The sequence below is a fragment of the Pseudophryne corroboree genome, chromosome 6 (assembly GCF_028390025.1).
Source record: "Pseudophryne corroboree isolate aPseCor3 chromosome 6, aPseCor3.hap2, whole genome shotgun sequence".
In the NCBI taxonomy this organism is placed as follows: domain Eukaryota; kingdom Metazoa; phylum Chordata; class Amphibia; order Anura; family Myobatrachidae; genus Pseudophryne; species Pseudophryne corroboree.
Genome location: NC_086449.1, coordinates 115,203,719 through 115,220,903, shown reverse-complemented (window position 1 = coordinate 115,220,903; position 17,185 = coordinate 115,203,719). Strand labels below are relative to the sequence as shown.

The 17,185-nt window shown below is 48.9% G+C and overlaps 1 protein-coding gene across 7 annotated transcripts in view; it reads right to left on the bottom strand.

Moving 5' to 3' along the window:
* ADGRE5 (adhesion G protein-coupled receptor E5) overlaps positions 1 to 17,185 on the bottom strand; it is a 295,974-nt gene that overhangs the window by 4,824 nt on the left and 273,965 nt on the right. For all 7 annotated transcript variants that reach the window (XM_063931714.1, XM_063931719.1, XM_063931718.1 and 4 more), the window contains one exon: positions 17,004 to 17,172. In XM_063931714.1, the coding sequence (XP_063787784.1) occupies positions 17,004 to 17,172 (169 nt within the window). The remainder of the gene's footprint in view (positions 1 to 17,003; positions 17,173 to 17,185) is intronic.

Sequence of the window (17,185 nt, the reverse complement as noted above, 5' to 3'; positions counted from 1 at the left end):
TCATTACCAATTCCAGACATTGCCGTTTGGTCTATCCATGGCTCCGAGGGTCTTTACCAAGGTAATGGCCGAAATGATGATACTCCTTCGAAAGAAGGGAGTTTTAATTATCCCGTACTTGGACGATCTCCTGATAAAGGCGAGGTCCAGGGAGCAGTTGTTGGTCAGGGTAGCACTATCTCGGGAGGTGCTACAACAGCACGGCTGGATTCTAAATATTCCAAAGTCACAGCTGGTCCCTACGACACGTCTACTGTTCCTGGGGATGGTTCTGGACACAGAACAGAAAAAAGTGTTTCTCCCGGAGGAGAAGGCCAAGGAGATGTCATCTCTAGTCAGAGGCCTCCTAAAACCAAAACAGGTGTCGGTGCATCACTGCACGCGGATCCTGGGAAAGATGGTAGCTTCCTACGAAGCAATTCCATTCGGGAGGTTCCATGCAAGAACCTTTCAGTGGGACCTGTTGGACAAGTGGTCCGGATCGCATCTTCAGATGCATCAGCTGATAACCCTGTCTCCAAGGACCAGGGTGTCTCTGCTGTGGTGGCTGCAAAGTGCTCATCTTCAAGAGGGCCGCAGATTCGGCATACAGGACTGGGTCCTGGTGACCACGGATGCCAGCCTTCGAGGCTGGGGGGCAGTCACACAGGGAAGAAACTTCCAAGGACTATGGTCAAGTCAGGAGACTTCCCTACACATAAATATTCTGGAACTGAGGGCCATTTTCAATGCCCTAAGTCAGGCAAAACCCCTGCTTCAAAACCAGCCTGTACTGATACAGTCAGACAACATCACGGCAGTCGCCCATGTAAACCGACAGGGCGGCACGAGAAGCAGGACGGCGATGGCAGAAGCCACAAGGATTCTCCGATGGGCGGAAAATCACGTGTTAGCACTGTCAGCAGTGTTTATTCCGGGAGTGGACAACTGGGAAGCAGACTTCCTCAGCAGGCACGACCTCCACCCGGGAGAGTGGGGACTTCATCCAGAAGTTTTCCAACTGATTGTAAACCGTTGGGAAAGGCCACAGGTGGACATGATGGCGTCCCGCCTAAACAAAAAGCTAGAAAGATATTGCGCCAGGTCAAGAGACCCTCAGGCGATAGCTGTGGACGCTCTAGTGACACCGTGGGTTTACCGGTCGGTTTATGTGTTCCCTCCTCTTCCTCTCATACCAAAGGTACTGAGGATAATAAGGAGAAGAGTAGTAAGAACTATACTCATTGTTCCGGATTGGCCAAGAAGAGCTTGGTACCCGGAACTTCAAGAAATGATCTCAGAGGACCCATGGCCTCTGCCGCTCAGACAGGACCTGCTGCAGCAGGGGCCCTGTCTGTTCCAAGACTTACCGCGGCTGCGTTTGACGGCATGGCGGTTGATTACCGGATCCTGAAGGAAAAGGGCATTCCGGAGGAAGTCATTCCTACGCTGATTAAAGCTAGGAAAGAAGTGTCCACAAACCATTATCACCGCATTTGGCGAAAATATGTTGCGTGGTGTGAGGCCAGGAAGGCCCCAACGGAGGAATTTCAGCTGGGCCGTTTTCTGCACTTCCTACAGTCAGGGGTGACTATGGGCCTCAAATTGGGTTCCATTAAGGTCCAGATTTCGGCTCTATCGATTTTCTTCCAGAGAGAACTGGCTTCACTACCTGAAGTTCAGACGTTTGTTAAAGGAGTGCTGCATATTCAGCCCCCTTTTGTGCCTCCAGTGGCACCTTGGGATCTCAACGTGGTGTTGGATTTCCTAAAGTCACATTGGTTTGAGCCACTTATAACCGTGGAATTGAAATATCTCACGTGGAAAGTGGTCATGTTGTTGGCCTTGGCTTCGGCCAGGCGTGTATCAGAATTGGCGGCTTTGTCATGTAAAAGCCCTTATCTGATTTTCCATATGGATAGGGCAGAATTGAGGACTCGTCCCCAATTTCTCCCTAAGGTGGTATCAGCCTTTCATCTGAACCAACCTATCGTGGTGCCTGCGGCTACTAAAGATTTGGAGGCTTCCAAGTTGTTGGACGTAGTCAGGGCCCTGAAAATATATGTTTCCAGGACAGCTGGAGTCATAAAGACTGACTCGCTATTTATCCTGTATGCGCCCCACAAGTTGGGTGCACCTGCTTCAAAGCAGACTATTGCTCGCTGGATCTGTAGTACGATTCAGTTTGCACATTCTGCGGCTGGACTGCCGCATCCTAAATCAGTGAAAGCCCATTCCACGAGGAAGGTGGGCTCTTCTTGGGCGGCTGCCCGAGGGGTCTCGGCTCTACAACTTTGCCGAGCAGCTACTTGGTCGGGGTCAAACACATTTGCTAAATTCTACAAGTTTGACACCCTGGCTGAGGAGGACCTGGAGTTTGCCCATTCGGTGCTGCAGAGTCATCCGCACTCTCCCGCCCGTTTGGGAGCTTTGGTATAATCCCCATGGTCCTTACGGAGTCCCAGCATCCACTTAGGACGTCAGAGAAAATAAGAATTTACTCACCGGTAATTCTATTTCTCGTAGTCCGTAGTGGATGCTGGGCGCCCATCCCAAGTGCGGATTGTCTGCAATACTTGTATATAGTTATTGTTTAACTAAAGGGTTATTGTTGAGCCATCTGTTGAGAGGCTCAGTTGTTGTCATACTGTTAACTGGGTATTGTATCACGAGTTGTACGGTGTGATTGGTGTGGCTGGTATGAGTCTTACCCGGGATTCAAAATCCTTCCTTATTATGTCAGCTCGTCCGGGCACAGTGTCCGAACTGAGGCTTGGAGGAGGGTTATAGAGGGAGGAGCCAGTGCACACCAGTTAGACCAAAAGCTTTCTTTTAGTTGTGACCAGTCTCCTGCGGAGCTGCTATTCCCCATGGTCCTTACGGAGTCCCAGCATCCACTACGGACTACGAGAAATAGAATTACCGGTGAGTAAATTATTTTTTCCTCCACAGAGTATCCACTCCCCTTTTTTATTTTGGGTGAATTAGGGGAAGAACATGAATTTAACTTGATCCAAAATGATTGTCGTTAACTCTTTTTTTGACATAAAAAAAAAAAAAAATAGTCCAAACCCCCCCCCCCCCAAACATCTGAAACATTGTGACTTTCCTTTTAACATCGGGGATAGGTGCACGGGGTGGGGCTTGATTTAAACTTCCCCAGCAGCTGCTATTGTCTGCAGCTGCTGAGTGGTGGGTACAGCTATGCTGACCAATCAGTAGTGCAGTTTCTCTTCCCTGCAGCTGCTAACATTGTGTCTGGCTGGTCGCATCCTGTACGACTAGGTTAGATAAGGCACTTGCTGGTGTGGTCTCGTCTGATGCGACCATGCTAGGCAAGTGGTTAAAGCCTGCTACCTTGGTGTCGTATGACTTCCCTCTGCATTATTCCTCATGTTCTGTTGCCTTAGCATTAATGCCAGAGTGTGCACTTTTTTTTTTACCAAAGATGCTATTAAGGAGTCTATTCATGAAGCAGTGAAAACTGTGGAGAAGTTGCCCATGGCGACCAATCAGCATTGAAATAACATTTACAGTTTGCATGCTACAAAATGATAGAGCAGCTGATTATTTGCCATGGGCAACCTCTCCACTGGCTCGCTTCTCCACTTTTATCACTGCTTCATGAATAAACCCCTAAAACTCTTATCCCCACTCTATCCTGCGATCTAGCTTTCCCTTTACCCATCTCCCTCTGCTTCCGTTCATTTTAAATGTTGCCTCAAGATCTTCCACTCGACTTCAAAATCCATTTCAAATTACCTTTACCCACAAAGACCTCAACAATACCGCCACTTGATACATATCAAATATTCATACAGCTCTCCTTTCTCTAACGTCCTAGTGGATGCTGGGAACTCCGAAAGGACCATGGGGAATAGCGGGCTCCGAAGGAGGCTGGGCACTCTAGAAAGATTTATGACTACCTGGTGTGCACTGGCTCCTCCCACTATAACCCTCCTCCAAGCCTCAGTTAGATCTTGTGCCTGGCCGAGGTTGGATGCACACTAGGGGCTCTCCTGAGCCTCTAGAAAGAAAGTATAGAATTAGGTTTTTTATTTTCAGTGAGACCTGCTGGCAACAGGCTCACTGCAGCGAGGGACTAAGGGGAGAAGAAGCGAACTCGCCTGCTTGCAGCCGGATTGGGCTTCTTAGGCTACTGGACACCATTAGCTCCAGAGGGATCGACCGCAGGCCCAGTCCTTGGTGTTCGGTCCCGGAGCCGCGCCGCCGTCCCCCTTACAGAGCCAGAAGCAAGAAGAGGTCCGGAAAATCGGCGGCAGAAGACATCAGTCTTCACCAAGGTAGCGCACAGCACTGCAGCTGTGCGCCACTGCTCCTCATGCACACTTCACACTCCGGTCACTGAGGGTGCAGGGCGCTTGGGGGGGGCGCCCTGAGCAGCAATAAAAACACCTTGGCTGGCAAAAATACCACAATATATAGCCCCAGAGGCTATATATGTGGTAAATACCCCTGCCAGAATCCAGAAAAAAGCGGGAGAATAGGCCGCGGAAAAGGGGCGGAGCTATCTCCCTCAGACACACTGGCGCCATTTTCTCTTCACAGTGCAACTGGAAGAAAGCTCCCCAGGCTCTCCCCTGTAGTTTTCAGGCTCAAAGGGTTAAAAAGAGAGGGGGGGCACTAAATTTAGGCGCAATATTGTATATACAAGCAGCTATGGGGGAAAATTCACTCGGTTATAGTGTTAATCCCCACATTATATAGCGCTCTGGTGTGTGCTGGCATACTCTCTCTCTGTCTCCCCAAAGGGCTTTGTGGGGTCCTGTCCTCAGTCAGAGCATTCCCTGTGTGTGTGCGGTGTGTCGGTACAGCTGTGTCGACATGTTTGAGGAGGAGGCTTATATAGTGACGGAGCAGATGCCGATAAATGTGATGTCGCCCCCTGTGGGGCCGACACCAGCGTGGATGGTTAGGTGAAAGTATTAACCGACAGTGTCAACTCCTTACATAAAAGGGTGGATGACGTAACAGCTGTGGGACAGCCGGCTTCTCAGCCCGCGCCTGCCCAGGCGTCTCAAAGGCCATCAGGGGCTCAAAAACGCCCGCTCATTCAGATGGCAGACACAGATGTCGACACGGAGTCTGACTCCAGTGTCGACAAGGTTGAGACATATACACAATCCACTAGGAAATCCGTAACTTGATCCCGGCAATAAAAAATGTGTTACACATTTCTGACATTAACCTCTAAAAATGGGTTTTTATGTTTGGGGAGAAAAAGCAGGCAGTGTTTTGTTCCCCCATCAGTTGAATGAATGAAGTGTGTGAGAAGCGTGGGTTCCCCCTGATAAGAAACTGGTAATTTCTAAAAAGTTACTGATGGCGTACCTTTTCCCGCCAGAGGATAAGTTACGCTGGGAGATATCCCCTAGGGTGGATAAGGCGCTCACACGGTTGTCAAAATAGGTGGCACTGCCGTTTTAGGAACGGCCACTTTGAAGGTACCTGTTGATAAAAAGCAGGAGGCTATCCTGAAGTCTGTTTTTACACACTCAGGTACTAGACTGAAACCTGCAGAGCGTGCTGCTGCAGCGTGGTCGGTGACCCTGTCAAACATACTAGTTTGCTAACATGAGAACATATTAAAGACGTCGTCTTATATATGAGGGATGCACAGAGGGATATTTTGCCGGCTGGCATCCAAAATGTATGTAATGTCCTTTCTGTCAGGAGGGTATTAGAGACCTGTCACTGGATAGGTGATGCTGACTTTAAAAGGCGCATAGAGATTCTGCCTTATAAGGGTGAGGAATTATTTGGGGATGGTCTCTGGGACCTCGTATCTGCAGCAACAGCTGGGAAGAAATATTTTTACCTCAGTTTTCCTCACAGACTAAGAAAGCACTGTATTATCAGGTACAGTCCTTTCGGCTTCAGAAAAGCAAGCGGGTCAAAGGCGCTTCCTTTCTGTACAGAGACAAGGGAAGAGGGAAAAAGCTGCACCAGTCAGCCTGTTCCCAGAATCATAATTCTTCTCTCGCTTCCTCTGAGTCCACAGCATGACGCGGGGGCTCCACAGGTGTAGCCAGGTACGGTGGGGGGCCGTCTCAAAAATTTCAGCGATCAGTGGGCTCGCTCACAGGTGGATCCCTGTTTTCATTCAAGTAGTATTTCAAGGGTACAAGCTGGAATTCGAGATGTCTTCCCCCCGCCGTTTCCTCAAATATGCCTTGCCGACAACTCCCTCAGGCAGGGAGGCTGTGCTAGAGGCAATTAATGAGCTGTATTCCCATCAGGTAATACTTAAGGTGCCCCTACTTCAACAAGGACGGGGTTACTATTCCACACGGTTTGGGGTACCGAAACCGCATGGTTCGGTGTGACCCTTTTTTATATTTAAAATCCTTGAACACATACATAAAAAAATTCAAGTTCAAGATGGAATCGCTCAGGGCGGTTATTGCAAGCCTGGACGAGGGGGATTACATGGTATCCCGGGACATCAAGGATGCTTACCTGCATGTCCCCATTTACTATCCTCGCCAGGAGTACCTCAGATTTGTGGTACAGGATTACCATTACCAAGTCTAGACTCTGCCGTTTGGACTGTGCATGGCACCGAGGGTGTTACCAAGGTAATGGCCGGAATTATGATACTCCTTCGAAAAAGGGGAGTTTTTAATGATCCCGTACTTGGACAATCTCCTTATAAGGGCGAGGTCCAAGGAGCAGTTGCTAGTCGGGGTAGCACTATTTTGGAAAGTGCTACAACAGCACGGTTGGATTCTAAACAGTCCAAAGACACAGCTGTTTCCTACGACACGTCTACTGTTCCTGGGGATGGTTCTGGACACAGACCAGAAATAAGTGTTTCTCCCGGAGGAGAAAGCCAAGGAGCTGTCATCTCTAGTCAGAGACCTCCTGAAGCCAAAACAGTTATCGGTGCATCATTGCACGCGAGTCCTGGGAAAAATGATAGCTTCCTACGAAGCAATCCCACTCGGCAGGTTCCATGCAAGAACTTTTCAGGGGAACCTGTTAGACAAGTGGTCCGGATCACATCTTCAGATGCATCGGCTGATAACCCTGTCTCCAAGGACCAGGGTATCTCTACTGTAGTGGCTGCAGAGTGCCCATCTTCAAGAGGGCCGCAGGTTCGACATACAGGACTAGGTCCTAGTGACCATGGATGCCAGCCTTTGAGGCTGGGGGGCAGTCACACAGGGAAGAAGCTTCCAGGGACTTTGGTCAAGTCAGGTGACTTCCCTACATAAATATTCTGGAACTGAGGGCCATTTACAATGCCCTGAGTCAGGCAAGGCCTCTGCTTCAAAAGGCCGGTCCTGATCCAATCAGACAACATCACGGCAGTCGCCCATGTAAACCAACAGGGCGGCACAAGAAGCAGGATGGCGATGGCAGAAGCCACAAGGATTCTCCGATGGGCGGAAAATCATGTGTTAGCACTGTCAGCAGTGTTCATTCCCGGAGTGGACAACTGGGAAGCAGATCTTCTCAGCAGACACGACTTCCACCCGAGAGAGTGGGACTTCATCCAGAAGTCTTCCTAAGGATTGTACACCATTGGGAAAGGCCACAGGTGGACATGAAGGCGTCCCGCCTCAACAAAAAGCTATAAAAGATATTGCGCCAGGTCAAGGGACCTTCAGGCGATAGCTGTGGACGCTCTGGTAACACCGTGGGTGTACCAGTCGGTTTATGTGTTCCCCCCTCTGCCTCTCATACCAAAGGTACTGAGAATAATAAGAAGGCGAGGAGTAAGAACGATACTCGTGGTTCCGGATTGGCCAAGAAGAGCCTGGTACCCAGAACTTCAAGAATTTATATCAGAGGACCCATGGCCTCTGTCGCTCAGACAGGACCTGCTGCAGCAGGGGCCCTGTCTGTTCCAAGACTTACCGCAGGTACGTTTTGATGGCATGGCGGTTGAACGCCGGATCCTCAAGGAAAAGGGCATTCCAGAGGAAGTCATTCCTACGCTGATTCAAGCCAGGAAAGATGTAACTGCAAAACATTATCACCGCATATGGCGGAAATATGTTGCTTGGTGTGAGGCCACAAAAGGCCCCAACAGAGGAATTTCAACTAGGTCGATTTCTGCATTTCCTACAAGCAGGAGTGTCTATGGGCCTAAAATTAGGCTCCATTAAGATACAGATCTCGGCTCTGTCGATTTTCTTCCAGAAAGAATTAACTTCAGTACCTGAAGTTCAGACATTGTAAAAGGAGTGCTGCATATTCAGCCCCCGGTTGTGCCTCCAGTGGCACCTTGGGATCTCAACGTGGTGTTGAGTTTCTTAAAATCACATTGGTTTGAACCACTAAAAATATTGACCTTGGCTTCGGCCAGGCGTGTATCAGAATTGGCGGCTTTGTCATATAAAAGTCCTTATCTGTTTTTCCATATGGAGAGGGCAGAATTGAGGACTCGTCCCCAGTTTCTCCCTAAGGTGGTATCAGTTTTTCACTTGAACCAACCTATTGTGGTGCCTGCGGCTACTAGGGACTTGGAGGATTCCAAGTTACTGGACGTAGTCAGGGCCTTGAAAAATTATGTTTCCAGGACGGCTAGAGTCAAGAAAATTGACTCGCTATTTATCCTGTATGCACCCAACAGGCTGGGTGCTCCTGCTTCTAAGCAGACTATCGCTCGCTGGATCTGTGACACGATTCAGCAGGCGCATTCTGCGGCTGGACTGCCGCATCCTAAATCAGTGAAAGCCCATTCCACAGGGAAGGTGGGCTCATCTTGGGCGGCTGCCCGAGAGGTCTCGGCTTTAAAACTTTGCCGAGCTGTTACTTGGTCAGGGGCAAACACGTTTGCAAAATTCTACAAATTTGATACCCTGGCTGAGGAGGACCTTGAGTTCTCTCATTCGGTGCTGCAGAGTCATCCGCACTCTCCCGCCCGTTTGGGAGCTTTGGTATAATCCCCATGGTCCTTTCGGAGTTCCCAGCATCCACTAGGACGTTAGAGAAAATAAGATTTTACTCACCGGTAAATCTATTTCTCGTAGTCCGTAGTGGATGCTGGGCGCCCATCCCAAGTGCGGATTGTCTGCAATACTTGTAAATAGTTATTGCTAACTAAAGGGTTATTGTTGAGCCATCTGTTGAGAGGCTCAGTTGTTTTCATACTGTCAAACTGGATATAGTATCACGAGTTGTACGGTGTGATTGGTGTGGCTGGTATGAGTCTTACCCGGGATTCAAAATCCTTCCTTATTATGTCAGCTCGTCCGGGCACAGTGTCCGAACTGAGGCTTGGAGGAGGGTCATAGTGGGAGGAGCCAGTGCACACCAGGTAGTCATAAATCTTTCTAGAGTGCCCAGCCTCCTTCGGAGCCCGCTATTCCCCATGGTCCTTTCGGAGTTCCCAGCATCCACTACGGACTACGAGAAATAGATTTACCGGTGAGTAAAATCTTATTTTTTGCCCTCTTAGATCTACCTCACATCTCGTTCATGCCTGTACCCACTTGGAATTCCCTACCTCTCCCACAGCTTTAAAATCCTCAGATGTTCACTGAAATCCCTCTTCTACCTCTGCGACCCACATTGATGCACCTTGTCCCAATCTGCACTCTATAGACACTCTGCTCTGGTTTCTGATGTGTCCTATTTTAATTTCAATGTAAGCTCTCATGAAAGCAAAAGCTAAGGAAAGCCCTGCTCATGTCTGATTGTATACTGCCTACTTTGCACGTCCTGTTCCCTATTGCCCTGCGCTGTCCCCGAAACAAGTATCATAACTTATGTTTTGTTTAATATGCTAGCCAGACCCAAAATATAGAAAAATACCATTAATGTTCATTTAGCAGTTAGTGTGGCATGATTCCAGCACAAGAAACCAAAGGTAAATTTACATGTCATGTGGTTACACAGTGACCGTTACATCACAGATCTGTGTATGGTATTAGGAAAAGCACACATGCATGTATCTTTCGCCAACCTCACCTTACTTCCTTGTTCCGACATCTTCCAAGACTGCCTTCCCTTTTTCCCCAGCTCACTATTTTCCCGCAACTCCACACTTTCCTGCTCCAACAAGGTTGCGTCCCTCTAGAACTCCACCCTCAATCTCTGGTGCACACTCTAACCCTGACATTCTGCAGTTAGATGACCTATTTAAGTTAGCATGGAAAAATCCAGATAAAAAAACAAGTGTCAAAATGATTTTTGCACACTTTCCCATTTGCGCTGGAAGGAAGAAAATTCTGAGAAGAACCCCCGGTTGTTGACGTATCCGTCTATCTAAGAAGGTGGCACTGCCAGCTCCGGGTTCCTTTACCATAAAGGACCCTGGGGATAGGAAAATAGAAACTACCCTGAAGTCTATCTACACTGCAGCAGGTATATCACAAAGACCGGTCATTGCAGGTTGCTGGATAACTCATGACATTCATATGTGGGCTATTCAAATTCAGGAGGGCCTCTCGGGGTATATGGTCACTACTGTGACTCTCATAAAACACATTCAGGACACTGCACGTGTCCTGTGTGACTCTCTCAAGGAGATAGGCAATATATATATATATATATGCTAGGACTACTGATATGGCAGTGTCGTCGCGCAGAGCTTTGTGGTCGCATCAGTAGATAGCGGACGCAGAGTCTAAGTTTAGTGTAGAGTGTCTCCCCTTTTCAGGGGATTGGCTCTTTGGGGTGGAGTTAGAAATCCACGTTTCTCCCCTCTGGGGACCCACCGGCTAGGCATTCCTACCTGGGACCGTCGACCCGGTCCTTTCGGTCTAACAGATTTAGATCTAGAGCCAGAGGTGCCTCCAATGCGGCTAGAGCTACCAGAGGTAAGATGAGAAAACCGTCAATCGCAGGTTCTCAGGAGCGCACCAGTTCAGCTTCCACTAAGGCCTTAGCATGACGGTGCCCACCCACCCTGAGGGGATCTCAAGGTGGGTTATCGGCTGCGTCACTTCAGCTGCATCTGGGAAGGCTCCTGCCAGGATAAAGGACCTCATTTCTCAGGGCTACAAGCTGGAGTTCGACGGCACTCCTCCCCAACGATTTTTCAAATTAAGCTTACCAGCTTTGGAGGATACGTGTGGTATGCTGCAACAGGCCATCCTAAAATTGGTCCAGTCCCAAGTCATTGTTCCAGTGCCACTGCACCAACAGGGAAAGGGTTACTACTCCCAACCTGTTTGTGGTACCGAAACCAGACTGTTCGGTAAGGCCCATTTTGAATCTAAAATCCTTGAACCCTTACCTAAAGGGTTTCAAGTTCAAGATGGAATCCTTGCGAGCAGCGATTGTGGGCCTGGATGAACGGGAGTTCATGGTCTCATTGGATATAAAGGATGCTTATCCCCATATGGCCACCTCACTAGCCTTACCTGAGACTTGCCCTGCTGAATGATCCCTACCAGTTCCAGGTGCTACCCTTCGGCCTGTCCACGGCAACGAGGGTGGTCACGAAGGTGATGGCGGAGAAGATGATCCAACTCCGGGTCCAGGGGGTCAATATTGTCCCTTACCTGGACGATCTCCTGATAAAAGCAAGATCCAGGGAGCTTTTATTGCTCCATATAGACTGCACTATCCAACTTCTGTCACATCATGGGTGGATCCTCAATTTACAGAAGTCCCACCTGGAGCCAACTCAGCGGCTACTGTTCCTGGGAATGTTGCTGGATACTGTGGCCCAGAAAGTGTTCCTTCCAAAGGACAAAGCGAGAATACTTCAGGAAATGGTCCGCATGGTTTTCTGGCTTACTCGAATATCCATCCATCTTTGAATACGATTTGGGGGAAGAAGGTTGCCTCGTACGAGGTGATCCAGTATGGAAGGTTCCATGCCAGAACATTTCAATTGGATCTCCTGAGCAAGTGGTCTGGATCACATCTTGAGATGCACCGGATAATACAGCTGTCACCTCAGGCCAGGATTTCCCTCATGTGGTGGCTGCAGTCTTCAACCTACTGGAAGGCCGAAGATTCAGGATTGGATCCTCCTCACAATGGATGCCAGTCTGAGAGAATGGGGAGCTATCACCCAGGGGGCTCAGTTCCAGGGCAGGTGGTCTGCCCATGAAGCCCTACTTCCAATCAACATTCTGGAACTTCAAGCAATCTACAATGCTCTGATTCAGGCCTCCCCTCTGCTCAGGACTCGCGCAATCCAAGTACAGTCGGACAACACCACGGCAGTGGCGTACATCAATCGACAAGGGGTGACAAAAGCAGGGCCTGCATGCGAGAGGTATCAGATACTACTCTGGGCAGAAAGATATGCAAGAGCACTGTCCGCAATCTTCATTCCGGGAGTAGACAACTGGGAAGTAGACTTCCTGAGTCATCATGATCTCCACTCGTGAGAGTGGGGGCTTTACCATCAGGTGTTGCAGCAGATCATCGACCGGTGGGGCTACCCACAAATAGACATGATTGTTTCTCGACTCGACAAGAAGCTTAGTTGCTATTGCTCACGAACCAGGGACCCTCAGGCGAGGGCGGTAAATGCAGACGTCGCCTTGGCCTTACCGGCTGGTCTACCTGTTTCCTTCGATTCCATTGCTCCCAAGGGTGCTAAAGCGATTCAGGAATCAGTCCAGGCAATTCTGATTTCCCCGGACTGGCATCGGAGGGCGTGGTATGCGGATCTTCTGGACATGTCCGTCAAAGACCCTTGCCCTCTGCCACTAAGAAGAGCTCTTCAACAAGGACCGTTCGTCTACCCGGACTTACGGCGGCTTCGTTTGACGGCATGGAGGTTGAGCTGAACATCCTAGCTCAAAATGGCCTTTCCAAAAAGGTTATTGCTACCACGGTTCAGGCCAGGAAACATGTGACGTCAAACCACTTTCATCATATCTGGAGGAGATATGTCTCCTGGTGCGAGGACCGAACGTATCCACCTGCAGAGTTCCGCTTGGGACGTTTCCCCAGTTTTCTGCAGGCTGGTGTGGATAAGGGCTTAAGTCTGGGATCCATTAAGGTCCAGATTTCAGCTCTCTCAATTTTCTTCCAGAAGAAATTGGCACTATTGCCAGAAGTTCAGACCTTCTTGCAAGGGGTGCTTCACATTCAACCTCCTTTTGTGCCGTACACGGCACCCTGGGATTTGAATGTAGTGTTGGAATTTCTACAGTCCTCCTAGTTTATACCTTTGCTGACGGTAGAAGACTAGTACCTCACGTGGAAGATGGTGATGTTATTGGCCCTGGCTTCTGCTAGGCGTGTATCAGAATTTGGGGGCCTTATCGTGTAAAAGTCCCTACTTGGTCTTTTACGAGGACAGAGCAGAGCTCAGGACTAGGCAGCAGTTCTTGATGAAGGTCGTCTCTGCGTTGTACTTGAAGCAACCTATTGTGGTTCCGGCGCTTCTGTTCCTCCGGAGGCATTGGATGCTGTGCGAGCCTTGAAGATCTATGTCAAGAGAATGGCTCGGATCAGAAAGACTGATTCCTTGTTCGCGCTACATCATGCGCAGATAAAGGGTTGTCCTGCTTCAAAGCAGTCCATTGCTCGTTGGCTTAGGCTTACTGTACAGCAGGCCTATGTGTCAGCAGCCTTACCTGTTCCTAAGTCTCTGAAGGCCCACTCTACAAGATCAGTGGGCTCTTCCTGGGCGGCTGCCCGTGGAGTCTCGGCCTTGCAACTATGCTGAGCTGCTACCTGGTTGGGGAAGAACACCTTTGTGAAGTTCAACAGGTTTGATACCCTGGCCAAAGAGGATACCCAGTTTGGGCAGGCGGTGCTGCAGAAGTCTCCGCACATTCCTGCCCGTTCTGGAAGCTTTGGGACGTCCCCATCGTACTAGATTCCCCCAATATCCCTTATGGATGCTAGAGAAAATAGAATTTTAATTGCCTACCAGTAAATTCTTTTCTCGTAGTCCATAAGGGATATTGGGCGGCTGCCTAAGTGAGCTGACTTTTCTGCAGATTCTCTTCTATGGTTCCCTGTTCAGCTGTTGCTGTTTTGTTATCAGCCGTTGCTGGTCGTTATGTTATTGGTGTGTAAATCTCACCTCTCATTGGACCTAATTCAGATCGGATTGCAGCAGCAAATTTGTTATCAGATGGGCAAAACCGTGTGCACTGCAGGGGGGCAGATATAAAATTTTCAGAGAGAGTTAGATTTGGGTGGGTTATATTGTTTCTGTGCAGAGTAAATACTGGCTGCTTTATTTTTACACTACAATTTTTAGATTTCAGTTTGAACACACCCCACCCAAATCTAACTCTTTGCAAGTTACATCTGCTCTCCCTGCAGTGCACATGGTTTTGGCCATTAGCTAACAAATATGCTGCTGCCATCAGATCTGAATTAGGGCCCTCATTTCGAGTTGAGCGCTCGCTAGCTACTTTTAGCAGCCGTGCAAACGCATAGTCCATGGGGGGAGTGTATTTTCGCTTTGCAGAAATGTGAACGCTTGTGCAGCCGCAAACACTTTTTGTGCAGAACAAGATCAGCCCTGTAGTTTAATTATTCTGTGCGATGGTTGCTGCAACGAGTGACACAGTAATGACGTCAGATACCCGTCCAGCAAACGCCCGGCCATGCCTGCGGTTTTTCAACACTCCCAAAAAATGGTCAGTTGCCACCCAGAAACTCCCACTTCCTGTCAATCTCCTTACGTTTGGCTGTGCGATTGGAATAGTCGCTAGAACCAGTGCACAACCACAAAGGACTTTGTACCCGTACGACGCGCATTGCGGTGCATGTGCAGATTATCCTCTTTTTTTTTTTTTTCACTGATTGAATATCTGCAGTTGGTTGCTGCATTTCGATCAACTCAGAATGAGGGCCTAGGCCCATTGTATGTTCCTTCTCTCATAATGTCCTTTCTCCTTTGGGCACTATTTTACCTATAACTGCCTGTGGGAGGGGGCATAGATGGGAGGAGCCAGCACACCCCGTTGAAGAAATTTAAAGTGTACCGGCTCCTTTGGACCCTGTCTATACCCCATCGTACTAGATTCCCCCAATATCCCTTATGGACTACGAGAAAAGGATTTACCGGTAGGTAATTAAAATCTTATTTTCACAGCATATGTTTTCACAATATAATAAAAACAATGTTACAAGACAATATTAAAAAGATACATCTCATTAAAAGAGCATTGTTGGAGCTGCTACATGAGCTTTCTATGAAGACTTACAGGAAATCATAGGAACGCGGTAATTTCAAAGCCTTCATTTAATCCATGCTGGTGTATGGTATTCAATGTAACGATCCAACACGTCTTGTTTGGACAATAGCTTATCCCTATCAACTCCCCGTTCCAATCCTTTGAATCATAACAAGTGTGGATCACTATTCAATTTCTGACATTTTAAAGTGGCGCAGGACAACAGGGGCGGATCCAGAACAAAATGATAGGGGGGGGCACCATGGAAGGGGCAAGTACATTTGCGTGCGGCTTCAGTGCATGTGAGGTGGCGCTTCTTATACAATGCCCACAGTTGTAGCGCTCATTATGCAATTTCCACTGTACTGGTAGTGTCCCTTATATAGACCCCATAGTAGTGGTGGTCTATGCAATGCCTGTATTGCCCCCAGTAGTAATGTTGCCTGTAGTAATGCCTGCAGTCATTTAGTGAGTGTGGCCAATTAAAATGAGACGTGATACACAGACATATGCCCCCAATAGTGCAGTGCCAGATCCACAATTGCCCCCAATAGTGCAGTGCCAGATCCACAATTGCCCCCAATAGTGCAGTGCCAGATCCACAATTGCCCCCACAGTGCCAGATCCACAATTGCCCCCACAGTGCCAGATCCAAAAATGCCCCCACAGTGCCAGATCCAAAAATGCCCCCACAGTGCCAGATCCAAAAATGCCACCACAGTGTCAGGTATACAAATGCCCCCACAGTGCCAGGTAAACAATTGCCCCCACAGTGCCAGGTGTGCCAGGTATACAATTGCCCTCACTGTGCCAGGTATACAAATGCCCCCACAGCAGGAATGCAAATGCTTACCGCTGCTGCTGCTGCTGCTTCTCTGCCCGGCTCTGAGGGTGTCAGGAGGAGAGTGCGGCTATGTCTGGCGCCGGTGGCGGCGGCGTGCAGGACTTTAAACTAGCCGCCGGTTCGTGAGCCAATCAGAGCTCGCGGACTGGCGGCTCCTGATTGGCTGCCGGTCCGCGAGCTCTGATTGGCTCACGAACCGGCGGCTGGTTTGAAGTCCGCTACACGCCGCCAGATAGCCGCGCTCTCCTCCTGACAGCTGAGACTCGCTGCCGCCGGACTGAGCGGCAGCGTGTCTCAGTGACACAAGCGGGGAGGGACGCGTGTGCCCTCCCTGGATCCGCCACTGCAAGACACAATGATTGGCCACTTTATTTCCAGTAAGTCCACACTCATGCCATATCCATCAACTCGCTGTTGAGTTGAGCAGTTCCGAACATAAATAGTCAACTCACCAGACTTGAACACAGGCATAGAGGCTTTTCTTAAATACAATCATAATCCAATCATCAATGTTTCGGGTCCCCACATGGACCTTTATCTGACGAGTGCACCCTCAGACTGAAAATATGCTACCTTGTTTAAAGCTCACCTGCCAACTAACTTATGACTTTCAAAGGTGAGACAGTCACCAAAACAGCTCCTGAATTGCCACCAAGGAAGCAGCTGACACACCGCATGTGCCAAGAAACCTTTGTGATGTCGCTCACAGTGAAAATGTAAATGCAGAGTGATTGACAGGAAGTGATCATTTGGGGGAGGTAACAGGGAGTGGCAGCAAAAACGCAGGTGTGTCACAGCCATTTTTGGGGCGTGTATCTGCCTACAGCTGCGATCATTTATACAGAGAAACATAGCGACAACATCACTACTGCGCGGCCAGTCTGCATGACCATAGACTCACTCAGGGCCGTAATGCTCCTTGTTACTGTGTCAATGCTACGTACAGTGTGTGTCCACAGTTACTGAGGACTTTGCGGTGGGCGTCTCTATTCTTTTCTGGGTGGCAGCTTCATCTGCGATAATTAACTACTCCGTAGTCTGAATAATCGCAGCTGCACAGGCATGTGTGTACAAACATAAATTAGGCCCAATATCATCACCTTTTTGTGCAACAGACAGTGCAGTAAGAAGATCTGTACTCCTTGGAGGGTGTTCAAGATGGTAAATATGTAAACGAGAACCAGGGCGGAAGGGCTGAACATAAAGAATCCAAATATCCAGGAACACCCGAGGATACATAGTTGGGCCACAGATGTCACTGTGAGAGTCCTAAAAAAGTATT